General features: G+C 49.0%; 2 protein-coding genes across 3 annotated transcripts; one reads left to right on the forward strand and one right to left on the reverse strand.

The window, feature by feature from the left end:
* Window positions 1-3,540: 3,540 nt before the first annotated feature.
* Window positions 3,541-8,242, reverse strand: asb16 (ankyrin repeat and SOCS box containing 16). 2 transcript variants are annotated; one of them, XM_035398970.1, is made up of 7 exons: window positions 7,826-8,242; window positions 7,155-7,462; window positions 6,281-6,551; window positions 5,197-5,608; window positions 4,731-4,814; window positions 4,503-4,616; window positions 3,541-3,915 (listed from the first exon to the last, which is right to left on the reverse strand). In XM_035398970.1, the coding sequence occupies exons 2-7, from the start codon at window positions 7,342-7,344 to the stop codon at window positions 3,730-3,732; spliced, it is 1,257 nt and encodes a 418-aa protein (XP_035254861.1). In that variant the 5' UTR covers window positions 7,345-7,462; window positions 7,826-8,242; the 3' UTR covers window positions 3,541-3,729. The 2 variants fall into 2 exon arrangements, with proteins under 2 accessions (XP_035254861.1, XP_035254860.1); XM_035398969.1 differs by having other exon boundaries at window positions 7,155-7,507; window positions 7,826-8,241.
* A 202-nt stretch (window positions 8,243-8,444) lies between these two features.
* On the forward strand, window positions 8,445-16,046 carry hrob (homologous recombination factor with OB-fold). The gene is made up of 10 exons (XM_035397364.1): window positions 8,445-8,663; window positions 8,768-8,818; window positions 9,228-10,193; window positions 10,734-10,817; window positions 10,933-11,070; window positions 11,493-11,601; window positions 13,543-13,628; window positions 14,135-14,257; window positions 14,828-14,981; window positions 15,770-16,046. Exons 1-10 carry the CDS (start codon window positions 8,652-8,654, stop codon window positions 15,820-15,822), a joined length of 1,776 nt encoding a protein of 591 aa, XP_035253255.1. The 5' UTR covers window positions 8,445-8,651; the 3' UTR covers window positions 15,823-16,046.
* Window positions 16,047-26,014: the final 9,968 nt, after the last annotated feature.

Genomic DNA, 26,014 nt, shown 5'->3' on the forward strand with positions numbered 1-26,014 from the left:
TTCCTGTACAAATAATAGAGATACAGGTAATTGGAAATCAATACCGGAAATCGTGGTAAATGGACTGCATTTATATAGCGCTTTTATCCAAAGCGCTTTACAATTGATGTCTCTCATTCGCCAGAGCAGTTGAAATCAACTTCACAATAACTTTGAAAGCGAGATTCAATTGATTGTGATGTTGATGGAAATGTAAATCCCTTTTGCATGATACCTAGCAATGTTCTTGAATAAAAATTAACAAGCATCCCATTTTTAAAAAATCTGTTAACATAGTGTATTAATTGTCAGCTGAAGCTAATTGTCGAATTAAACAAAAACATTTGTGGAAAATGAACATTTCAAAACCAGTGAAAATGTAAATAAACCAAACCTTCAATTTCTTAAAAAGCTTGAGGAAACAGGTAGAAGAGTACCTGTCTTCAGAAGCCTTATCTAACCATTTGATTGGTAGTAGCTAATTAAAACTAGTTAATATATGCACTGAAATGGATATATTCAATGACGGTTCCATTGTTAAGAATGCATTGCTTCAGGTCATCATACAGGGCTCGACTGAACCAAAAACTGCTGAATTCTTTATCCCACTAGAGCTGAAAAATAATTCAGTGCAACAGAAATTGAAGCAAACAGAACAGCACCCGAGCTCTGGACGTGCCCGATTGTTTGCGTTGGGGATTATCCTTATGAAGCGAAGCACAGTTGACACTGTTTCTTTTTTGTTTGTTTTGTTTCTTAAGTCTCATTAGGGATCCGCACACTGCAATCTCATCCGTGGGAAGGTTTTGCTTTGTTCCCTTTTGTCAGCATGCTGCCCGCATTGACTTTCTGCTCTGTTGCAGCTTTGCTCTGTTGTTGCTTTCAGACCGCTCCCAGTAGAACAATTAGCCCACAGGCCTTCAGCAGCCCGGCCCACAGATGCAAAAACTCCCGGATCTTCTCATCTCAAGGCTCCCTGTAATTCAGCCGTGCTTGTAGGAGTGGGGCGGGCTTTAATTGGTTTGTAAATTCGCGCGCGCTTTTAGGTTGTTTTCACATCGTTTCTCTGACTTGGGTTTCACAAAGCAGGATTACCCAGAGTTAACCCAGAACCCTCCAAAATCTGGAACATGGACTGAAGTAAAAAAAAAGAGCTGTTCTGGATTTTAACTCAGCGCTGTTATCCAGCTAACTCAGGAACCACGCTCAACCCACCCTGGTTGGGTCTGCTTGATTGGGCAGTCCTGCCAGGACCAAAGGATTTGGAGTTCAGAGAGAAGGAGGAGGAAGTGACTGAGGACGCAGCTCTGGGGAATGGATGCCTATACAGACACATTACATTACATTACATTATAGGCATTTAGCAGACGCTCTTATCCAGAGCGACGTACAACAAGTGCATAGGTTTCATGATGTAGAGGCGCAAAAGAAACACTAGAGTGAAGTAAGGATCGTAGTGCCAGAAGTGACCACATCGATCAGGACTCCAACCCTGTAGAGTAAGCTTGTTCAGCAAGCAAGAATCCTACCAAGTACAAACTAGCACTGGAATCACACCTAATCATACAAAAACAATCCTGCCAGATACACTAACATAATCAAATTATCCTAGCTAGGTACAGTGAGCTGAACTATAGGCTAGGGAGGGGTGGGGAGAGGTGCAGCCTGAAGAGATGAGTCTTCAGTCTGCGTTTGAAAGTGGTGAGATTCTCTGCTGTTCTGACCGTCACGGGGAGGTCATTCCACCAGCGAGGGGCCAGGACAGACAGCAGACGGGAGCGGGAAGTGCAGACGCGAAGAGGGGGAGGTGCCAAGCGTCCAGAGGTGGCAGAACGGAGAGGTCTGGCTGGTGTGTAGGGTCTGATGATCCTCTGGATGTATCCTGGTGCTGACCCCTTAGCTGCCTGGTATGCAAGCACCAAGGTCTTAAATTTGATGCGAGCCATAACAGGCAGCCAGTGGAGGTCAGTGAGCAGGGGGGTGACATGGGAATGTCTGGGGAGGTTGTAGACCAGACGCGCTGCAGCATTCTGGATGAGCTGCAGGGGTCTGATGGCGGATGCACGACAGGGTGTTCAAACTGCGTGACCACAAGTGACCTGGAAGGAATGACCAATGAGGTGAGATGCAACCCGGGCAAGGGCCGTGCCATAGATCCCCACTGCAGACAGGAAAGAATCATCGTGACATCGTGACCAACAGTATCAAACACAACACGTGTCAGAGATGTACTGAGGGGGGAAGACAGGCTGGAGGACAGGTTGTGAGGGTTAGACGACAGGTTGTTGAATTTGGGTTTGATAAAAGGTCACCCTAGCAGAGGTGACAGCTGATAAAAATGCAGAGAGCAGGGACTGGCAGGTGGATAGATCAGCGGTCCCCTGGATTTATGTTATTTCTTCTCTTGCTATCTGTAGTCTGGTCCTGTTGGCCAGAGGGAGTGAAGGACTGCAGAGAGGGGGGAAGAAAGAGATTTTGCTGCAGCATCGATAGAGAGACGAGAGGAAGATTCAAGAGCTGGGAGAGAGGCTATAAAAGAGGGTGGAGGGTGACCGATTTCAAAGGCTATGGTGGACAGAGGGTAATAGTTTGGAGGAAAGGTGGTGAGGAGAAAGATACAATGTGGCAGTGTTGTGGACTGATAGAGAGGGGTCACCATGAGATCAAAGGAGGAACATTTCCTCATGCTGACCAGGGCCATGATGTCACTGCATGCTCGAGATCATGGATACTCAAATCTGGACCTCAAATCCAAATCCGGCCCTGGTTTTCTTTTCCCCCAGGTAATTAACTGATCAATTAGTGCTACTGATTAGCCAGACTGTATTCACACCTGATACCCAGTTAAAGGGAGAGTGGGAAATGGCAGTTCTTGGACTTCGAGGGCCATGATTTGAGTAACAGAGCTCAAGATCAAAAACTAGGATGCACAAAGAAAGCAAATAAAGTTTTCTCAGCACACAGTGTACAGAACATATATTTTATTTAGCCATTATTACACCAAATACATTCCCTCTCTTTTAAAAGGTTACTAAATTATTGCTATAGTTTATCAGCGTGACTCAAACTCTTATCCTGAGCAGCTCACAAGAATGAGCCTGTACTTTATCCGAAGGCACAGTTTAGAGCAGCTTACTTCCTGATTCCCCACAAGTTAATTACAGCACCTGGCTCAGGGTCACGCCCAAAAGGTCCCACCTGAGAACTGAACCATAACTTTTTTAAGAACCGTCACCAGCGAAAGCCCCTCATCCCTCTTGTATTCCTTTCCTGCTTTTCAGGAGTGACAGATCCCTCTCTTCAAAAAAACTCACCAAAACCTATTTTGTTAAAAAATATAAATACTTCCAAAAATAAACACATCTGTGAACTACGACCAAAACTAACGCGCAAACTGCTTTGAGGGTGGCATAGAGATATAAACAATACAAAAAGAGGTGAGTATCCTGCATTTAATATGAAATACATACATGCAGATATTATTTTAAACAGACCTGGGTCAAATACTTATTTGTTTTGGATTCAAATACTTTTTTTACGCTTCACTGATCTTGTCTGGAGTATTGGAACCAATGACAAACTTTCAAAAACTGCAAACTCGCCATCTGGTCATATTGGCAGGCTCAATTACATCAGGCAAGATCAATAGAGCACAGAAAATTATTCGAATCCAAATCAAATACGTATTTGACCCAGGTCTGATTTCAAATACATGTACTTGAAATGCTAGCCGGTCCCGTTCTCCCCTGCTTAATGCAGCCGCCCCTCTGGGGCCAGCAGGAGGTACTCTCTGAGCGAGGACGGGATGTCCAGCTCGGCTACGGCGGAGTGGCACAGCGCCCCCAGGTGGCGGCGCAGGGCGCAGCGGCAGAGGTGCTGCAGGGACCGCGGCTGGCCGCTCGTTAGCCACGCGGACTCGAAGAGCGGCGCGTGCTCCTGAACGGGGCGCCGAGGCGGAGGAAACGAAACACAGCGTGAGGTGGAGGCCGAAATGAAAATCGTTATTTTAAAAAACATTTTAAAAGCAGGGGGAGAAAGCTTAGGATTGTAAGGTTCCCCTTGACATTTACGTCAAAAATGAGCTATTGCCATTTTGTACATGTTGGCTGTGCAGCAGATAAAGCACCTGAAATAATCCATTTAGAATATATTACATCTAACATAGGAGAGAACAAGAAAGGAGAATAAGAAGAGAAAGAGAGAGAGAGAGAGAGAGAGAGAGAGAGAGAGAGAGAGAGAGAGAGAGAGAGCGCGAGCAAGTAAAACAGTAACAGCCAGTGAGGGCCAGCAGAATAACTGCAGTAATAACTTAGCGAATGTTAGCCAGAGTCATATCGCCAAATGGTGATGTTATAGTTTCCCCCCTGATCTCCTGAGCAATGTAGAAGACATTATGGTCATTTCAAATTACCACTTAACACAGCGTCCACACCAGACGTGCCAAAAGTGTAGTTATCATCTCTTAAAATAATCCCCCCCCCCATAAATCTACAGTAGGCAGGGTATAGGTGCCTGTGCCTGACCTTCAGCAGCTCCTCTGGTACAGAGCCAATCCAGTCCTCGCACGGAGGAACAGCGGTGTAGGAGTTCAGCATCACCTCCAGCGTCGGAGGGGAGAGATAGCAGAGCTTCAGCATCTGCAGGAGAGAGGGACATCACACCATGAGCATGTCCGAAATGCACGGGAGCGACCATGTTAATGCCCACCCCCATCACCCCTACCCCCACCCCCACAGCCCCAAACTGTTGACCTTGGGCGAAGCGGGCTGGGCCCCATAGTTAAGCAGCCAGCGTGCCACCTCCTCCGGCTGCTGATCTGGGAAGTCCTCCACCACCTCAGGAAAGAGAGAGGGAGGAACAGACCATTGGCCACATCTCCTCCAATCACATTCTTTGGCTTTATGTGATGTCACTTCCTGTATTTGCTGTCATGCAAGGTCTTATGGCGAGCACGTGCTATATGCCGACTATCTAACCCATTAGCTGGCACTTGTTTGAGCTCCGGGGTTAGCCATGCTAGCCGTTAGCACAATGGATGTATATGGGTATGTTTGAAAAGTCAAATAGACAATTTCTTTAAATATAGAAACTGCAAACATGGACCTTTTTGTTTAGGTAGGTTTCAGTGAGTACTGTTGTGTTCACATTGTGTTTGTCTGTATTAGCCTGCGGTAGCTCTGTGAAGCCCGTTAGCGCTGGCAGCCCCGTCTGCCTTACCTGCAGGAGGCAGTCCATGGGCGTGTAGCCCGCGCAGTTAGCCGCGTTGGCGCTGGCGCCGTGCTGCAGCAGCGCGCGGGCGATGGGCGCGCTGCAGTTGGCGCAGGCGTTGTGCAGGGGCGTGTGCCTCTTCCTCCCGGCGGTGCGCGGGTCGGCGCCGGCCGCCAGCAGCCTCCGGGCCGCGCCCAGGTAGCGGGCGCTCTCGGCCGGGCGCTCGGCCCCCGCGCAGGCCGCGTTGAGCGGCGTCTCGCCCTCGCGGTTCCGCGCGGACACGTCGGCGCCGCGGCGCAGCAGCAGCGCCACGTGCTCCTCCAGCCCGCGCCGCGCCGCCGCGTGCAGCGGCGTCAGCTCGCCGTCCCGCGAGCGCGCGTTCACCGAGGCCCCGCCCACCTCCAGCAGCACCCGGGCGCACCTGCGGCGGGAGGACCCCGTCTTAACGAGGCGTGGACGAGGGCGGAGCCTGCATCGGGGGGGTGGCCGACCCTCGCCCCGCCAAGCCTGGGGCTCGGCTGGTTTCCGTCGACAACCAGCAACTCATCGACCGGGTAAAGCTTTTGATTGCACAGGTAACTCGCCTCACCTGGTCTCTTGGTTCTGAACTGGTCTGACATTTTCAGAATTTGGCACGCCCTACGGTTGTCCCGGACCAAGCAAGGGTTGGCCACCCCTGGTCAAGCACAAGTCAGATCAGAAATGACTCTGCACATGTGCGATAAGACAGTGCAGGTCACATGTTTCCGGATATGTCCACAACAATGGAACATACTATAGATTGTCTGTATTAGGCCATAAAGATCTGTGCAGTTAGGTCAATAGAAGGGATGGGAAGCATTTTCAATATATGTATATGAAATATGTATTTTCATGCATGTATTTCAAATGCAGCATGAATTGCTCGCCTTCTATTGCACACTTTGTGTGGTCTATACCTCCGTACCACCAGCAAAGCCACCTAAAACCTTTTTATTGTAGTTTTTAGATGCATTTTAGGGAGATATTTTTTCTGATTTCAGTGTGCGATTAAGAACAGAAAGCTCCCGTTTTGGTGCCGCAGTACCGGAACATTCCAGCAGGGGGCACTCACTCTAAGCTCTGCGGGGTTCGGCAGAGGTGCAGGGGAGCGCTGCCGTCGGCGGCGGCGAGCCGGTCGGGGTCGGCGCCGTGAGCGAGCAGCAGCTGGACGCAGGCCGCGTGTCCGCCTGCGCAGGCGTCGTGCAGCGCCGTGCTCCCGCCGGGGCTGGCGTCCGCCTCCGCGCCGCGGAACAGCAGCTCCTCCACGCAGGCCGCGTGGCCCCGGCCCGCCGCCAGGCGCAGCGCCGACGTCTGCTTCGCCTTGGAGGCCATGGTCCACATTCCTGTCAAGCATATATACGGATGTATTACATATGCCAGGTCTGCACACCCTGTTCCTGGAGATCTGCTGCCCTGTAGGGTTTCACTCTAACCCTAACAAAGCACACCTCATTCAACAGCAAGAGCAGGGCTGCCTAACCCTGCTCCTGAAGATCTACAGTCCTCTATGTTTTCACTCCAACCCAAAGAAAGCACATCTCATTCAACAGCTAGAGTCCTGGCTGAGTTGCTAATTAGTAGAATCATGGGTAATACAGATTGCTGGCCTCTTTTTGTATGGCTTTTACCAGGGCTACTTGACCCTGTTCCAGGAGCTCTACCATCCGGTATGTTTTCATTACAGCCCTATTTGGCACTCGTGATTCTACTAATTAGCAGCTCAACTAAATCTTGAGCTGTTGTTGAATGACGTGTGCTCTCTTAGGATTGGAGTGAAAGCCTACAGGATGGTATCCAAGAATAGAAGTAGACAGCCCTGGTTTATACCTCTGTACCACCTGCAAAACAACCAACTCCTCCACCATTTTGAGTTTATATAGATTAATTTATTTGGTAACAACACGGTGCATGCATTTATCCCCCAGTGGTGGGGGAGGCCCTCCTACCCATCTCTGGCGCCCACACCATCTCCTCCTGCACCGTCTCCATCAGGGCGTTGACCATGGACGGGTCCTGGAGGACGGCGTACACCCTGGTGATGTCACCGCTCAGGAAAGTGTTGTGCACAGTGGGATCGCGGCAGCACTGTTGTGGCCTGGTCGGTGTCGCCTGCTGATTCCGGCGATGATCCGGCATCCTGGGGGCCGGCGGCAAGGGCGCCCTCGTCAGCGTCCTCCGATGCGCCAGCGCCCGGCGCGCGTCCTCCCAGTCCTGGAGCTGCTGCTCCAGCCGCAGGGAGCGCAAGGAGGCCGAGCTGAAGGCAAACGTGTCTTTGGACATGACAGCTGCCGACAGGAGCCTATCACACATGATAACCCAAGCTCCTGTTTATTTTCCCGGTGTAATTTTTGTGCGATATCCCCCAAAGGGAAACGCAACATTGCACACAACCAAGTGAACCGAGCAGCATATGGTCCACATGAATCACAGTTAATACTGTATGGCAGCAGAGGAACAGCTGGCGCTGTTTAAAAACAATTTTACAAAGTCACTAATGCGTTTTTATCTGCACTGTCATTCTCAATATCCAGTTAAGCATGCATTAACCATAACATAAATACAACAACACAGATAGCTTCCGCTGCTAAAGCGTATATTATAACCGCCATGCACTTACCGTGGAACTAATTCTGCGGATAAAACTCTTCACTCTCAAAAGTATGAATTAACTGAAATTGAGTATGTGCATCAAGTCACGCAATAATGGTTATATTAAATGTCAGATTTATTTTAATGTTCTTTCCCCTCAGGAAGCAAAGATGTCCGGGCACCATTATGGAAAATCAACCGGTGGTCACAAGATATTGTTGACCCGTACGGCTGGAGTTCGTGTTATTAATAGAAGGGAATGCTGGCAGAAATAGGGTCTGTGCACTTTCACAATTCAGACGGCAGATGATGCTGCTCCATAATGTTGCTCTTGTGACCAAGATTCTCCGTAGCAACAAGATACTGCACTCTATACAACTTTATGTTGCAAATTCTGTACCAGTGATTTTGAAATAGAGCGTTACATGACACGGCACTCTTTACTATCTTGAACGCATTTATTTGAGAATAATTGCAATAGTATGCTGCAACCAGAACCTTTAAACGATTACGTTCACATACGTGAATTAATTATAAGGTATTCTTTAGTTATGTCGCTGGGTTAATGCGAAGAATGCTGTCTTTACAGTAGATTAGCTTTGTACATCATGTTTTCTTGAAACTTGCGATATCGTCAGCACGCAACGTCTGTGTTGTGACGTACAGACGTGTTTTTTGAACGTGGCGGCGGCAAGTTTGCAGTGTGTATGGCTGTGTGTAGCTTGCTAACTTCACTTGTTTGATCGCTTGATAATTACAAGCTATTCGTTTTGCTAGTATATAACACGTTAACAAACTGGCTATCGGAGTTTCTTCGGGAGTTAACCGATGTTAAATAAAAGGAACTCATTGTAATGACTACGATGGTAAGATGTTATAGCGAAAAAGCGAACTAATTTAAAGCTACTGTTGGCTAGCAAGAAGTGCCAAACTGGCTAGTTAACGCTGTCTGATGTTCTTTTTTGTTTAGGCATGCAAGTGGAATGGCATTTTTAACGTGGGCGAGGACTTCGACGATGAGGTGATCTGAAAACAGCATCAACAAGTTAACCTCTAAATTATGCTGGCTAACGCGTTGGCATGGCTTCGTGTTTTCACTGTTGCTATTTGGCGAGCTGAGTTCAATAAACCATTTATGTTTTAAATACAAGATGCTGTGTTAGCTGAATGTATATATGACATTGCTGTCTAAGGAGATCATAGCTACCTGGTTTGAGACGTTGATAAAACATTGGCGTAGGTGGCTAATGTAAGCCTATATTTGAATACCATGATTGTGGTTTCTTGCTCCTTTTTGTACACAAGCTTGATTTCCAAAATTATGTGTGCACATAATGACCTGAAAAAAATGAAAATACCATGTTTTTACTATCGCTGGCTTAATATGTGGGCCTGACAGAAAAATAAAACACTCTTGGTGTGTCCTGCAGGATTTGCTGAAGGTGGACTGGGACGTTGCAGCAGACCCTGTATTTACTGCTCCTGTCACTGTTACTGGTGCCTCTTGTCGACTCAGAGACCTGACCGCCACCAGCGTCCCGGCAACAGAGGCGGGGCATGAAGACTCCCACAACCTGCAGGGGAATGGCCCATACCCAGCCAGCACCGCTGACAAAACTGTTTACAGAATAAAGTACCTTTCCAATTCTACAGCACCCCCTGTCCCTTCCTGCCCGCCCCCACCTCCTGCCTGTCCCAAATTCCAGAGAGGGACAGCGGGTGTTGGCCGGCCCCCAAGCTCTGCTCCAGCGCCTATCGACCGGCCGCCGGACCCCTTCCCCGATGACTTTGACGACTGGGACGTGGACCTGGAGGATCTGGACGAGGCGTTTCAGCAGCAGGGGGCGGGGCCTACTGTGGCACCGCCCCCCTCAGCACAGTCCTCCTCAGACTGCGTGTCTCCAGCTAAGCGGATGTGCCTGTCGGAGAGAGGGGGCGGAGCGCAGCCGTGCATCCGTCTCCGAGACCCCGCCCACGCGAGCCGGCCCCCTCCCCAGCCCGTCGGTGCAACGGAACCGAGGCCCCCCTTCGCCGTCCCCGGGGGCGCCTCTCCTCGTCCCGTCCTGCGCCTCCCCGCCGTCCCGCCGTCTTCCGGAGGCGCGGCCGCCCCCTCTTCCTCCTCCCACCCGGGTCACGTGACTCCCAGGCCGGTGCGACCGCCGCCCCGTCGCCAGACGCCCGGACCCGCCGGGCGCGTCCCCGGCTGCCCCTCCTACGGCACAGCGTCCCCGTCCCCCCCCGCTGTGGCCCCCAGCCCCCTGCGCGCGCCCGTCTTCACCAACCACCTGGCGCAGCTGGTGTCCGCCGCCAACAAGACGCCTCAGAAGCTCCGCCCCCGCCAGGCTCCGCCCAAAACCCGCCGCTTCCCCGGGCCGGCGGGGCTTCTGCCTCAGCAGGTGAGCGCCGGACTCCTGGGCCTCGCGGCTCGCTTGCGGCTTTTCTGCGGCGTACTTACGGCTAGGAATTGAATTTTATTTTTCGTGCAGTTATTTCGAAGGTCCTTAAGCGCCTTAAGCAGAGTTGGAGAGCTTGGGTTCTAACAGCCCCTGAGACGGTTTGAGTTTGAAAATCAGTAGGCCTACTTTCCTGACTAATTGGGGAAACATCACAACCCTGCTCACAACACAGCCTACTTACAACCCGATTTCCATTTTTAACTGTGAGCCCAGGGTGGTGTGTGATATTCAGATAAAGCATCCGCCAAGCGCGTTCATTAACGTTACTAGGATTATATTTTCACAAAGCGAGTTGCAGAGAACAATCTTTTATGCGGAATGTATATAGTGTGCTCTGTTGATGTGTGATGTGCGGGCGGTTGCCAGATTAAGTGTGATAGTCCTGGTGACCCCCTGTTCAGAGAGAGTGACGTGATCTGAAGTGTCTGCATTTGAGTGAGCTGCTCTGCGCTTTTCTCTGTGTGTTTTTTCTGGCGGTAGCTTCATGGGCGGAGCCTGGATGACATCGTGGTGTCCGTCCCGCAGACGCCCACTCACGGCGCCGTGGCCCGACTGCCCAGCCAGGCAAGAGCCCGCCCGCTCTGTGGTTTCCACGGTGATAAGTAATCAAACTGAATTTAGTTTCACGGCGTAGTTGCTAAGGGCCCTGTCTCTCTTCGCCCCCGCCCCCCCCCCCCAGATGCCCAGCTCTCAGGCGTCTGAGGACGAGGACTTCGCCGGGGGCCCGTGGGCCGCCATGAGGGCCGAGATGGGATTGGACGAGAGGAACCCCGCCTGCTTCCTGCACTCCTACAGCGTCGCCATGGTGCTGCGGAAGGTGAGCGGCGGAGGCGTTTCGGCGCAGGGCCGGGTGAGGGTCGTCATGGCGACGGGAAGGGCGAGTATCGTCAAGGCAACGGGCAGGGCGAATGTCGTCATGGCGCTGGGCAGGGCGAATGCCGTCATGGTGACTGGCAGGGCGAATGTCGTCATGGCGCTGGGCATGGTGTGCTGCAGTCTCAGATCTGAGCACGTTGTCTGTTTTGTATTTATTATGGATTGTTTGGGCCTTAATATGTGTTTTCTTTGGGACGCCTCAGAGATGGTTGAGTGCTGTGTGTGTGATGCAGAGGAAACGCACTGGTGCCAGCGCAGGTTCGGCGTCGGGCCAGTGTTGGGCCAGCGTCGGGCCAGTGTTGGGCCAGCGTCGGGCCCGCCTCCGGCCTGCTTCCTGCTGTGACCTGTTCTCTCCCCTGTCAGGCGGCGCTGAAACAGCTGGCCAAGAACAAGGTGCCCAACATGGCGGTGATGGTGAAGAGCCTGACGCACACGCACGCCGACGCCAGGGCCGTCTTCAGAGACCCCACAGGTAGCACGCTGCTTACGTCCCACTACACACACAGACTAATAAAGGCGTGCACGTACACAAATGCATACAACACACACACCCACCCACAGACATACAGTACACACATACACAAATGCATACAACACACACAAACCCACAGACATACAGCACACACACACACACACACACTAATACAGGCATGCACGTACACAAATGCATACAACACACACACCCACCCACAGACATACAGCACACACACACACACACACATACTAATACAGGCATGCACATACACGAATGCATACAACACACACAAACCCACAGACATACAGCACACACACACACACATACTAATACAGGCATGCACGTACACAAATGCATACAACACACACACCCACCCACAGACATACAGCACACACACACACACACACACACATACTAATACAGGCATGCACGTACACAAATGCATACAACACACACAAACCCACCCACAGACATACAGCACACACACACACACACTAATACAGGCATGCACGTACACAAATGCATACAACACACACACCCACCCACAGACATTCAGCACACACACACACACACATACTAATACAGGCATGCACGTACACAAATGCATACAACACACACAAACCCACAGACATACAGCACACACACACACACACATACTAATACAGGCATGCACATACACAAATGCATACAACACACACAAACCCACAGACATACAGCACACACACACACACACACACACACATACTAATACAGGCATGCACATACACAAATGCATACAACACACACAAACCCACAGACATACAGCACACACACACACACACATACTAATACAGGCATGCACATACACAAATGCATACAACACACACAAACCCACAGACATACAGCGCACACACACACACACACACACACACATACTAATAAAGCTCTTCAGCAGCTTTGAAGTCCAGGGTTGTTCCTGCTTTGAAGTGTCGTGAAGTGTTTTTCAAGCCCACTATAGGAGAAACTGCGCAAAAAACACCTGTAACATGATTAGAAATGGTTTGCGCATTTATTGGTACAATTTTGGCGACCTCTTTACAATTTATTGATGGTGAATTGTTCCGGATTTGGCAATTTGCAAATACCCAAATTATGCGATAATCCATTATGCAATAAAGTGAATTCTATTACATAACCTACACCATCTTTGTCTATATGTATAGTTTGAACTGAGAAATAAAATTCTGAGAAGACTTTAATGCTGTTTCAGCACAAGTAACACCAGTGATAAAAAGGATGGTGCAAGCATTCTTTGAATATACTTATAATTAAAAAAAAATACATTAGGCTGTAATTTGTAGATTCATTAAGTTAAATGTTAATTAAAATTGTGCCCTAAGTTTTCAGTGACAAAGTGAAAGACATTGCAATTCCAATTACCATTGTTCTTGTTGAATGTTCATGTTCCCTTACAATGTTAAAGTGTTCATCCTTCAGTACAGGCTATATTTTCCTCCCAATTCTACCCACTTACACAATATGACCCTTTGACAAAAAGGCTATTTAAATTGTACCAATTTTTTATTTTTGTCACGTTTCAGTTTTTATTGACTACATCTGAATGCATTATGGTGGTCTCTTGAAGTCCACAACTCACTAAATATAGGGAAGAGTTGTCGGTGGAAGTAAAGCTGGACCAACCACGGTCAGAGTCTACTTTAAAGCTTAATTCTTCTATTCACCAATAAATTTTAATTTAATTTGAATAATTATAATTTTTATGCAAAAGCAAGCACTTGTCCTGCAAACGCCTTGCCTAAAAGTACGACGGCTGTGCCCACTTGAGTTTACGAGCCCACGTCCCGAACCCTCGCACTGCACCGATGCCCTTTGTAAGTGGAGCTTGATGCGGACCCAACATGGGTGACCCAGCAGCCCTGTGCGACTGTGTTTCTCCAGGGGAGATTCGAGGCACTGTGCACCGGCGCCTCCTGGAGGACAGACAGGGTGAGCTGAAGACTGGCGCCGTGCTGCTGCTCAAACAGGTAAGCCCCGCCTCCCCTTACTGCGTGCGCACGCTGTGCCGTCAATCAAAAAGAATAAGCCCCGCCTCCCCCTGTTGCATATTCACAAGCTGTGCCGCCACTCAACCAATGCCTCTCCTGCTGCATACCTGCTGTACTGTCTCTCAGCTAAGTGAGACCTGCCTTCCAATACTGCATGCACACACGCTGTGCTGCCACTCAAACAACTAAGCTCCGCCCCTCCCACCGCATGCATGGACTCTTGTGCATACGTGTCACTTTGTAGGACTTCCCATTGAAACTGCATGCGTAGCGCTGCTCTCCTGGTTTGTCAGCACCTTTCAGAGCCTGACTGTGTCGCAAAGTCAGCTGGGAATTCTCCGTCTGCTCCCGCACAGAGCGGCGGCTTGCCTCTAGAACGATCCGGAATCTGCAGATGCAATGCAATGCGGATCTGTTATGTCATAGCGGTTAGCGCTATGGCTAGCCAGCGCCAGCACACACACACTGTGGTTCCTTCTGTCCAGGTGGGCGTGTTCTCTCCCTCCCACCGCAACCACTACCTGAACGTCACGCCCAACAACCTGCTCAGAATCTACTCCCCGGACAGAACCACCTGGTCCTCCACACAGCTATCCCACAATTCCCAAGTGAGTGTGCGTCATTCTCTACGCAGGTATCCCATTCATGCCGTAGTTGGTGGGCGTGGTCCTCCACACGCATATCCCATCATGCCATAATTAGTGTGTGTGGTCCTCCACACACACATCCCATCATGCCCTGCTGTTTGGTTGCTGATATAGGGCTGAGAATGAGTGACAGAAATATTGAATGCTTGATTATTCCCTGTGATCAACACTGGTAAATATTTTTATTTATTTAATGTGACTGTTTTACGTGAATGTGATTTTATCTTTTTGTTTTGATGGTGTTTGTTCCATCTGTTCTTGGCTTCTGCCAATTCAGGCAGTGCCGGTCCAATACCATTTCACACTGTAGTAAAACGCTTTTACCAATGATAAATCTGCAGCTATAGCTCTGGCTTTATCGGAAACTTCTGGTCAAATAAATGATTGTGCTACTTGAAGAAAGAAAAGCTGGAGTGAAATCCCGAAATGGATCGGCTCTCAAACGGAACTTTTGTCGTAGGACCACCACAAGTGAGTGCACCAATGTTCTCTCCATGAGAAAGAACTCTTTTGTTTTGTGCTGGCTTCCAGGAAGGGCCTATTCCTCAGCTTGAACAGACCTCCTGGCCACCAGGGGGCGCCATCTCAAACATGGAGCTCCAGTTCGAGGATGAGGACGAGTGCAGTGAAGGGCTGCCGGAGTCCGCCGGGGCCGAAGGAGTGAAAGATTTGGCGTGGGAAACAGGTGTGCCCTGCCAGCTGCTCTGATAATAGAGGACATATTATATGGGATTCTGCCCCATGTAGGGCACTGCCCTATTAAATGAATTGCATTGATAGTTGCCCAAAATTAATGGAATGTCAAGACGAGTTTCCCAGTCGCTATGGTGAGTGCGGCAGTGATGACGAAACATTGATATTTTTGGCATTTGTGTGTCTGTCTGTAGTGGTCATAGCGACATAGGCAGTTTCATGGCGTATCCGTAGCAACAATTACATATTTATGTATTTGTAGTGAATTCAGTTCCAGAATCTATTGCTTGATTATAATTTAATGCCGAATATAATGATTTCTAACATTTCTTTCAATACGTGGCGGCACCGGATGCTCGTGCATATGCAATGGAAGCTTGTCTCGGGTGCTCTTGGGTCAATTCGATTTGGTAGAGGGATTATGGATCCTCCTGTGCCGCTCTGGTTTCGCCGCGTTCTGTGTGCAGACCGCAATCATCGTGACCGCCCGTGGGTTTCTCTCCTGTGGGCGACCGGGACTGGAACCATGACCATGACCGTGACCATGACCGGAACCATGACCGTGACCGTGACCGTGACCGTGACCGTGACTGTGACCGTGACCGGGGCCGTGACCATGACCGGGACCGTGACCATGACCATGACCATGGCCGGGACCATGACCGTGACCGGGACCATGACCATAACCGTGACCGTAACCGTAACCGGGACCGGGACCATGACCATGACCATAACCGTGACCATGACCGTTACTAACGCAAACACGTCTCCCCCCTGCAGATGATCTGGACAGACTGCTGGGCGAGCTTCCGGAAGATTCTTACACCCTCTGACACGGGGAGACGAAACCGCGCCCCCAAACGACGTGTCTCCAGGGCAACCAACCTGCCCCTGGATTCTCCCCTGCGCTCTCCTTCTCCACAGACCCGTCTTGTATACATAACGGATAACTCTATGTACATATGTATATCTGCACTCGTTTCCTTGGAGATAACAATGTATGTTTAACGCACCCTGGATAAGCGATACATTAAACATGACACTATTCAATACGGTCGCTGTTTTGTTCCGTTTCTTTCTCTCTCGGTGTTAGACCTCTCCAGCTCTCTCTCTCTCACTTTCCTCATACGGGCAGAAGTGGTGTGTGCAGTCAGGAGCGAGGCAGTCTCTGCTTTTTTATTTCGCATTTTTTTGTTATTTAAAACGTTCAATATCCGGCCAGGATCGCAGGGCTTGAGTCATGTACTGAGTTAGCCTCGGTTTAGCAGTTATCCGCACAGGAAGCTGTTGCTCACTTGTACCGGCCGTGGAGGCGTAATAACGTTTGCATTCCCAAATGCGCTGTATCGCCACAGTATGTTTGGAATGGTAATGGGCTTCTTGAATAGCTTGCTCACTCTCTCACTCACGCACTGTCTTTCTCTTTTTCTCTGTTTTTCTCCCTCCCTCTCTCGCTCTCTCTCTCCCTCTCTCTGGTCTTTCTCTTCAGAATGTTGTGAGCCAGGTTGTTTTGTATCATATGTATATTGTCACACCATGTTTGGAATTGTAATGGGCTTTTTGAATAGCTTGTTCACTCTCTCACTCACAGTCTCTCTCTCTCTGTTTTTCTCAGTCCTTCTCCCTCCCTCTCTCTCTCTCTCTCTCTCTGGTCTTTCTCTTCAGAGTGTTGTGAGCAAGGTTGTTTTGTATCGTATGTGTATTGTCACAGCATGTTTAGAATGGTAATGGGCTTTTTGAATAGCTTGTTCACTCTCTCACTCACAGTCTCTCTCTCTCTGTTTTTCTCAGTCCTTCTCCCTCCCTCCCTCTCTCTCTCACTCTCTGTCTGGTCTTTCTCTTCAGAGTGTTGTGAGCAAGGTTGTTTTGTATCGTATGTGTATTGTCACAGCATGTTTGGAATTGTAATGGGCTTTTTTGAATAGCTTGTTCACTCTCTCACTCACAGTCTCTCTCTCTCTGTTTTTCTCAGTCCTTATCCCTCCCTCCCTCTCTCTCTCTGGTCTTTCTCTTCAGAGTGTTGTGAGCAAGGTTGTTTTGTATCGTATGTGTATTGTCACAGCGTGTTTAGAATGGTAATGGGCTTTTTGAATAGCCTGTTCAAGTCATACACATACTCTCTCTCTCTCTCTTTTTCTCAGTCCTTCTCCCTCCCTCCTTCTCCCTCTCTCTCTGGTCTTTCTCTCTCTTCAGAATTTTGTGAGCGAAGTTGTTTTGTAGCGTAAGTGTGGTGGTGGTGGCGGCGGCGTGGCGGTTTATTTTGGCTAACAGGCGTTCTGGCGCGCATGTAATCCGACCCGCCTGGCCGGCACACGCCCGGCCTGCCCGGAGACCTCCAGGCGCCCCGCACTCCTCCCAATTAGAGCCTGAAGAACGGGAGTCCTGAACCCCCCCCCACACCGCACCGCGCCGCACGAGCCGGGGGCGCCCGTCCCGAACCCGACTCGGCCACCGCATTCAAATGAACCCCCCCAACCCCCCAAAAAAACTCCCGTGGCGGTCAGAACAGCAGAGAATCTGACTACCTTCAAGCGCAGACGAAAGACTCATCTCTTCAGGCTGCACCTCTCCCCACCCCTCCCTAGCCTCTAGTTTACCTCAGTGTACCTAGTTAGGCTAATGCGATCTCGTTAATTTTGTATTTGGCAGGATTTTTTTGTCTGATTCTGATTAGGCAAATGTGATTTCAATGCTAGTTTTGTACTTGGCAGGATTGTTTGTTTGTTTGTTTGTTTGCTGAACAGGTTACTCTACAGGGTTGGAGTCCTGATCTATGTGGTCACTTCTGGCACTACAATCTTTACTTCACTCTAGTGTGTTTTTCTGCACCTCTGCACCTTGAACTGATGCACTTGTTGTACGTCGCTCTGGATAAATCTCGCGTCTGCTAAATGTCTGTAATGTAATGTAATGTAAAAAAAGAAAAACCCTGGTTGTGCTCTCATAGAGCTCTCCTTATACCCATCCCGTCCTGCGCTGTCTGCATTCGGCCAGCAGGGGGGGGGGGCAGAGCCGGCCCTCTCCGGCACGTGTGATCATCCCAAGTCGCATCTGCCCCCCGGCCCCCTGCCCCCACCAGCTCCCCCCCCCCAGTGAAGCGGACTCGCTCTCCTGCAGCGGCTCCAGTGCCGCGTGCTGCGATAAGTCCGGTCGGGGGGCTTGCTTGCTCCGCTTCGCCACCGCTTCCCGCTCTTCAGAAGGCCGCCGCGCCGCCCGTAATTACCCGGGCCCCCGCTGCTCCCTGCGTCCCGCGGGCCGCGATTACCCGCCGGCGAGGCCTCGTCGCTTCCCCGTTCCTTTTTTAAATAACCCGTTGTGAAGTTACGAAAACGTAATCGCTCAGTCCGTCCGCGCGAGCGGATCCGCCCGATTTCATTCATCATTCGACGAAATGTCAAGACTCCGCCGTCCGCCGGCGAGGGGCTTAACGACGAGCCCCCCCCCCCCCCCAGACCCGAGGATCGCGGGCGCGATTTGGCGGGAGAGACACGCGACCGTCCCTCGCACCCCACCACCCCCCCCACCCCCCCACGGACGCCATGGAAACCGCGGTCGGCAGGGTTTTATCCGTTGGTTCGCTCGGCAGGGTGAAGTGCAGGCGCCCCGCAGCAATCCGAACGATGACCTTCGCTGTAATGATGTCAGAATCCTCCCAGTGGCTGGTGGGCTCAAGGAGGCAGCCTCCAGGGTAAACCATCTCTCTCACATCAACGTGCGCAAATTCAACAAGTAGGATTCCTTTTGCGGTGCCGATTACTTCTGGCAATCTGCCCAAGTTTGCCTAACCCCATACGTCTCCCAAGTTTATATGACAATTCCAACAAGCAAACAATAGGTGAAAATGTAACCCCCCCCCCCCCCCCCCCTTCCGAAATATCTATTTAATCCAGAGCTGTCCTGCCCAGTTCCTTGACGTCTACCCAGGTCAAGGTTTCGCTCCAATTCTAAAAAAGCGCACCTTTGTTCGACGGCTAATTAGTAATTAGTAGAACCAGGTGTGCCAAATTAGGGGCGGAGTGAAAGCCTACAGGACGGTGGAACTCCGGAAACGGGGTTTGGGCAGCCCTGATTTAACCCGTAAATAACCGCTGTGAAACGTCCATGATTTACGCGGCTTAAGGAAGACGCCGCGCAGCGCGAGTAAGGAGCGTGCTAACTCGGGAGGCTTGCGTAAGCAAAGCTGGAAGAGGCGTCGGTCGGAGAGTCCGCGGGCTCTTGTGGACGTGCGGCCGGCGGCGTCGAACCCTCGACCCGACCCCGCGGCCCGGCCTCTCGCCCGAGCCCCCCCCCGCCCCCCTCCCCAGTGCTCGTAATCCCCGCTAAGTACCGCCGTTAGCCGCGCCGCGCCGGCCGGAGCTCCGCTTAATGAAGTCGTTAAGGGAACAGAGCGGGATTTATGGAGGAGGAGAAACCGCCGGGGAGATCGATCGCCTGCTCGCCGCGGTTGCCCCCGGCAGCACAAAGCGATGGCGGCGATGGCGGCGGCGGCGGCGGAAGGCCGGAGGGCCGGGGCGGGAAGCACCGGTCTTTTGCGCGCGCGCGCGCGCGTGACCCCCGGTTCGGCGAGATCGACCGTCGCTCTCCGGGACGTGCCCCGCCCCCGGAGCGCCGGCACTGCGTTTGCTGGCGGTGTTGAGGTACGGTGACGTGGGCCGAGGTTGTGCCCCGAAGAGACGTTGAGTCTGGTGAATCGGGATCAGCTGGGACCCCCGTTGCCAGGGCTGTGGTTCTCCGGGCTAATGCTCGTTTTCACACCCTAAATGTCTCTTGGACGGGGCTTTCAAACTCCGGTTCCTGGAGGGCTGCAGTGTCTGCAAGCATCTATGGTTTCTTTTCAGTCAGCTGCCAGTTAAAGCCTTGAGAACAAGGAGCGTGGACTCTTAAGCCAATCAATGACTGTAATGACTCACCAGCAGACGCTGCGGCCCTCCAGGACTGGGGTTAAACCTGCAGACACTGCGGCCCTCCAGGACTGGAGTTAAACCTGCAGACACTGCGGCCCTCCAGGACTGGAGTTAAACCTGCAGACACTGCGGCCCTCCAGGACTGGAGTTAAACCTGTAGACACTGCGGCTCTCCAGGACTGGAGTTAAACCTGCAGACACTGCGGCCCTCCAGGACTGGAGTTAGACCTGCACACACTGTGGCCCTCCAGGACTGGAGTTAAACCTGCAGACACTTTGACCCTCCAGGACTGGAGTTAAACCAGCAGACACTGCGGCCCTCCAGGACTGGAGTTAAACCTGCAGACACTGCGGCCCTCCAGGACTGGAGTTAAACCTGCAGACACTGCGGCCCTCCAGGACTGGAGTTAAACCTGCAGACACTGCGGCCCTCCAGGACTGGAGTTAAACCTGCACACACTGCGGCCCTCCAGGACTGGAGTTAAACCTGCAGGCACTACGGTCCTCCAGGACTGGAGTTAAACCTGCAGACACTGCGGCCCTCCAGGAGTGGAGTTAAACCTGCAGACACTGCGGCCCTCCAGGACTGGAGTTAAACCTGCAGACACTGCGGCCCTCCAGGACTGGAGTTAAACCTGCCGACACTGCGGCCCTCCAGGACTGGTTTTAAACCTTCAGGCTGTCTCTCTCCAGGACTTACAGGAGTTTGACACCCTTACTCTAGGGTTGCTAGTATTTGGCATTTTTGTGAAACATACTTTTGTGCTATCGACTGTTAATGCCAGAGTTTTTGACGCATGTGTGACACCCAAATCCTCTGCCTCAGTTTGAGACCTTTAGCACCTAAGAGTCACTATTTTGTGATTACTTGGGGAAAATAGCATCTCTGGTGTTAACTGCAACTCCAGATGGGTGGCTGACCTTTTCAAATCCTTCTTGTCCTTTCGCCAGTTACTGCCTTATTCAGCTCTGCTCTGAACTTTCTGCATTCTCATTATCAAATATTGCCATCGTGGCGATTGTCTTTAGGGTCCACCAATTATGCTACTTGCTATTCCGTCTGAGCCACAGAACTGCTGCGGATAACTTCGGAATTAATTCCTGTAATTCCTCCTCAAAGTAATAACTGAACGATGGAAGTAAAATTGTAAAATGCCAAATTTAACTTTTTCCAATTAAGTCGATGCTCGTTCGGATCAGTCAGGAAGATCATGGTTCCATTGACTTTCAGTTTTAATGCGCTGCCCCAGATGAATGTTGTAAATGCCACAATTTCTAAAAAAAATTAGAAGAGGAATTGGGCTGAGAAATGTTAAGAAGTGCCTTGAGGGGAAAGGTTGGGAAATTCACCTTCCTGTTTTAAATAATTTTTTCGGAGAACTGAGCTGGAAGTCTCGAGTGTAGTTTTGGCCCTGTAGTGGCACATTCAGTCTGACTGGGCCTTGTGGACTCCTTTGTAATCAGCAGACTGACCTGAATGAATGCTTGTGGTGCTGTGTAGCCTGTGTGAAAACAAATAGCCACTGGCTCTCCTGTAGTTCTGTGTGGGCTGTAGAGTGTAAAATAGCCACTGGCTCTCCTGTAGTTCTGTGTGGGCTGTAGAGTGTAAAATAGCCACTGGCTCTCCTGTAGTTCTGTGTGGGCTGTAGAGTGTAAAATAGGCACTGGCTCTCCTGTAGTTGTGTGTGGACTGTAGAGTGTAAAATAGCCACTGGTTCTCCTGTAGTTTGGTGTGGACTGTAGAGTGTAAAATAGCCGCTGGCTCTCCTGTAGTACTGTGTGGGCTGTAGAGAATAAAATAGCCACTGGCTCTCCTGTAGTTCTGTGCGGCCTGTGGAGTGTATAATAGTCACTGGCTCTCCTGTAGTACTGTGTGTGGCCTGTAGGGTGTAAAATAGTCACTGGCTCTCCTGTAGTACTGTGTGTGGCATGTAGGGTGTAAAATAGTCAAAGGCTCTCCTGTAGTACTGTGTGTGGTCTGTAGGGTGTAAAATGGTCACTGGCTCTCCTGTAGTACTGTGTGTGGTCTGTAGGGTGTAAAATGGTCACTGGCTCTCCTGCAGTGCTTATGCTTAAACACATGTGTTCAACAACCTAATTAGGAGCCTCTTGATGCACCTCAGTCTTTAATTTGGTCAGTTAAAAATTTGTCCCCTCTTTATGTAATTGTTTGCAATATACTGAAGCACAATAAGTGCAGTGAGAACATGACTTTCATTCATCATAGTGTGCGTAATTACTTCTGACATAATACCCACCTAAGTAAGAAAAATTAACAGCTTGTTTAAATTCTTGGATTGCACTTGTGGTTGGAATGAAAGCCAGCGTACACAATGGTACCCCAGGACTGAGTTTGAAATCCACTGCAGTAAAACCAACGTCTGTGGTAAGCAATCCTAAAATAAGTGCGCTTTCAAATATTCTCAGTGAGAGCTTTGTATCATTTATACAAACTAAAATGAGTAAATAATTATTCATGAAAAATTATTATTCAAAAATTGATACCATTTGTATGTAATTGATACTATTTGAGTACTAATTCTTGGGGCAAAAAAGTAAAACTATGAATGTAAATATTTAAATGATTATGAAGTACATGTAATACTTTAATCTTCAATGATCAAAAATGTAATATAATTGAGCTACTTTATTATCCTAGGTTAATTAAGGTTAGCACGAAAATTTAAAGGAGTCCTTGTTAAACTTTGCTCATCATTTGGAATCATGTAATTTCACTCATTAATTGTTTGGGCACCACTGAGTTGTACCGCTGTTTTTCTTTTATTTTATTTAAAACAGACATTTTAATCCATGTATATTTAAAACTTTGGAATAAAAAAATGGCATTTGTCTGTATTACTTTCAAATAATAACAGCTTTTTTGTGAGGGATCAATGCTTGCATATTAAAACAAATATTTGCTTTAGTTGAACAAAATGATTTGAGTACTTCAACTGGCTACCGTCTATCTAGATCCCGTAGACCCGTTTAATTGACTTATCAACACAAAAGGGCACATATAATGAGCAATTGTTCATTTAATCAAAAAACCTTGAGTGCTGCTCATTTAAAGCACTGGTCCATTGACTCTTTGAATGCATTAACTGTTACTGTAGAATACCCTTTGAGTAGGACATCTTCAAAATCAAGATGATGCGTACTGTCATGTACTGTATAAAGATGATGTATTCATAGAAAAGATGCTATATTCATAAACATGTTTAGAATCTTTGGAAAGACGAGGTATAAATGAGTGTGTTGCGTAAGATTCCTGTCCTCAGTGTGCGGTGGCGGTCTTCGGGAAACCACTACATGCCTTTTCCCATCTCCCTCTCTCTCCGCGTCAGCGTCTCTAAGGCTAATTGGAGGGGAATTGCCTGTAAATGCCTCTATTTACAGTCGTTGCTGTTTGCGAGGCGCGGAGAGGAGGAACCATCCATTTTAAAAGCAATGGGCTGCGCTGGCTTTCAGTCTTTTATCATCCTTTAACTGCCACACTGAGAACAGACTGTGCAATCCACTGTTGGCCAGCGGAGGGCAGGGGAGGGGGGGGAGGGGGGGTGGGGGGGGAGGGGGGTTTGCATTCGAAGGCTAAAAGCACCCCATTGGCACACCCTTTTTGAGGGAGGAGGGCACACGGAGGGCCAATCTGTTTGGGGATTTCATGCCAGCCTCTACGCAATTATTTAAGCAGCCCAGTCTTATGTTGGACCGGGCATTTGTGATGAAATTATGAGCTGTGCAGATTTCTTTCATAAACATGGTTGGTTTACTGTTCTGTATTGCAGTTTACAAATTTAAGTAATTAGTTGGTCCATAAACACAGCGTCCACACCGGTCTACAGGAACAGAGATGAGCACCTGTTTTAAGGCAACGCTCCCCAGTGTCTGTTTGTCCTGGGCATGGTAGTGAAATGCCCTTTGTCACTAGGCTGTTTGATTCCGGGATGAATTTTTTGAACAAATGAATGAATTTTCATCTATATAGCACCTTTCCAAAGCAAGCGCTGCAAAGTGCTTCACGTATCATTAAAAATAATTCACATAAACACATTCAAACACAAAAAAAAACAAAAAAAAAAAAACAAAAACAAAAGCACAATGGCATCCATGAAATGCCCGTTTGGTTTTCAAGCATAGCTGAAAACAGCCCACAGCATTTAGAAATCTAATGTCCAAAGGAAGACTGTTGAATCCTAGAAGCCACAATGGCAACAGCTTGATCACCCCTTGTTTTAAATTTAGTCCTCAGTATGGCCAGTAAACCCTGGTCAAATAAAGTCCTACCGTGAGATGAGGGAACAGGAGTTCAGAAATATAAGAGGGAGCTAGACCATAGAATGCCTATATTTCACTGGCAGCCAGAGCAGAGAGTTCAGAGTAGGAGCAATGAGAGCTCATGGGTAGTCCTGCTGAGAAGTCTTGATTGCCGCAGCATTTTGAACTAACTGCAGTTTTTGAGGCAGGTGAAAAGAGAGTTACAATAATCAAGTAGGGATTCTTATATTTCTAAGATGAAAATGTGAGACCACAAACCATATAGAAATATTTCTAGGATGAAAAAAAACAAGAACGGGTCATTACATGGCTTTACATGTTGATCTCATGTACTGGTCAAACATGACTCTTAAATTCCTTTAACGTGTTCTTGCGTAAGTGTATCAAATGTACCGTGCATGTCATGTTATCAGGGCTTGTAACAATTTCAGTTTTATCACAATTTAGCTGGAGGAAATTAACCATCCAACCCTTAATGACACCTCAGAAGACTTGCAACTCTACCACCCTTTCTAGCTGATTAGGTTTGAAAGTAAAGTACAGTTGAGTATTGTGTACATAACAATGGTATGAGACATATTTGAAGCTTTTAATAATCTGACCGAGAGGGAGCATATAAATAACGAACCAGATGGGCCCAAGAATTGAGCCCTGTGGGACACCACATAAAGGGGAAGCAGATGATGACAAATGCCCGCCTACAGAGACCGAGAAGCTCCTATCAGAGATAAGATGAAACCTGCAATTCCCATCCGCAGCCTGAGCCCCGATGAAAACGCTATGATCAATAATGTCAAAAGCTGCGCTAAGTTCCAAGCAGCATCAAAACTGTGCCCTCCCCAGCATCTGCACACATCAAAACACCACTTTGAGTCCCCGAGGAGCGCTGATTCAGTGCAGAGCTTCTGACTGAAGGCAGACTGGAATTTATCAGAAAATGTCACATGCTTCCAGAACATGCAGTAATTGTTCAGCAACCACCTCCTCAAATACTTAAAAAAAAAAAAAGAATTCCAATTTAGAAATGGGCCTGTAGTTCTTTGGAAGGGTTGGATCCTAATTTGTTTTCTTAAGAAAAAATAGAACTACAGCCTGTTGAAAGTAAGCTGGGGCACAGCCAGATGCAAGGGAATTGTTAATGACAGACACTAACCGAGGACCGATGCAATTCGACACGTTTGAGAGGAGAAGTGGGCTGGATATCCAGGGGACTAGATGAGGAACACATCTAGGGAGATCATGGAAAGTGACGGGTAAGAAGCGGTCCAGAACTACAGGCTGGAGTGGATGATTATCGGAGGGGGTGGTAGTGGAGGGAATAGCCACGGCCTTATTGTCTCCAGCTTTGTCAACAAAAAAGGAAAGAAATTTGTCTCATTCAATACTGGGAAGTCCAGCACTGTCGATTACGAAGAGGTCACAACTCTGTTAATGGTGTTGAATAAACCTCCAGGCTTGCCTTTGCTGGACGAGAAAAGGTTAGAAAGGCATGCGACGCTTTCATCCTTAAACACATTACATGTAACCAAGATGATCTTTCGGGTATAATTAATGAACATTTAAGTTTAGTGGATTTCCTGAACCCTTCCCCCTTCTGGCATTCATGTTTAAAGCGGCAAATATCCTAATTAATCCAAGGGGATGGGTTGACAGCAGGGGTCTTTCTTAACTTCAAAGGAGCAACTGGCAACACCATTTTAAATGAAAAGGCAAAAATCATTAAAAGACAGAACCAGATCATCAATATGGGCATAGGGATCTAAAACATTTGTGAGATCAAATGAAGAAAAAGCTGCAAAAAATTTCCATGCGGACTGACTGTTAAGGATGCGAAAATGGATTA

This window comes from Anguilla anguilla, chromosome 17, assembly GCF_013347855.1.
Source record: "Anguilla anguilla isolate fAngAng1 chromosome 17, fAngAng1.pri, whole genome shotgun sequence".
NCBI classification, from domain to species: domain Eukaryota; kingdom Metazoa; phylum Chordata; class Actinopteri; order Anguilliformes; family Anguillidae; genus Anguilla; species Anguilla anguilla.

Coding starts and splice junctions, on each gene's coding strand:
- hrob (XM_035397364.1), top strand. Junction 8,819..9,227: donor GCGAGGACTTCGACGATGAG/GTGATCTGAAAA, acceptor TGTGTCCTGCAG/GATTTGCTGAAGGTGGACTG. Junction 11,602..13,542: donor CGTCTTCAGAGACCCCACAG/GTAGCACGCTGC, acceptor GTGTTTCTCCAG/GGGAGATTCGAGGCACTGTG.
- asb16 (XM_035398969.1), bottom strand. CDS start 7,488: ATGTCCAAAGACACGTTTGCCTTCAGCTCGGCCTCCTTGCGCTCCCTG. Junction 5,609..6,280: donor CGAACCCCGCAGAGCTTAGA/GTGAGTGCCCCC, acceptor CTCCCGCCGCAG/GTGCGCCCGGGTGCTGCTGG. Junction 4,815..5,196: donor CCATGGACTGCCTCCTGCAG/GTAAGGCAGACG, acceptor CTCTTTCCTGAG/GTGGTGGAGGACTTCCCAGA.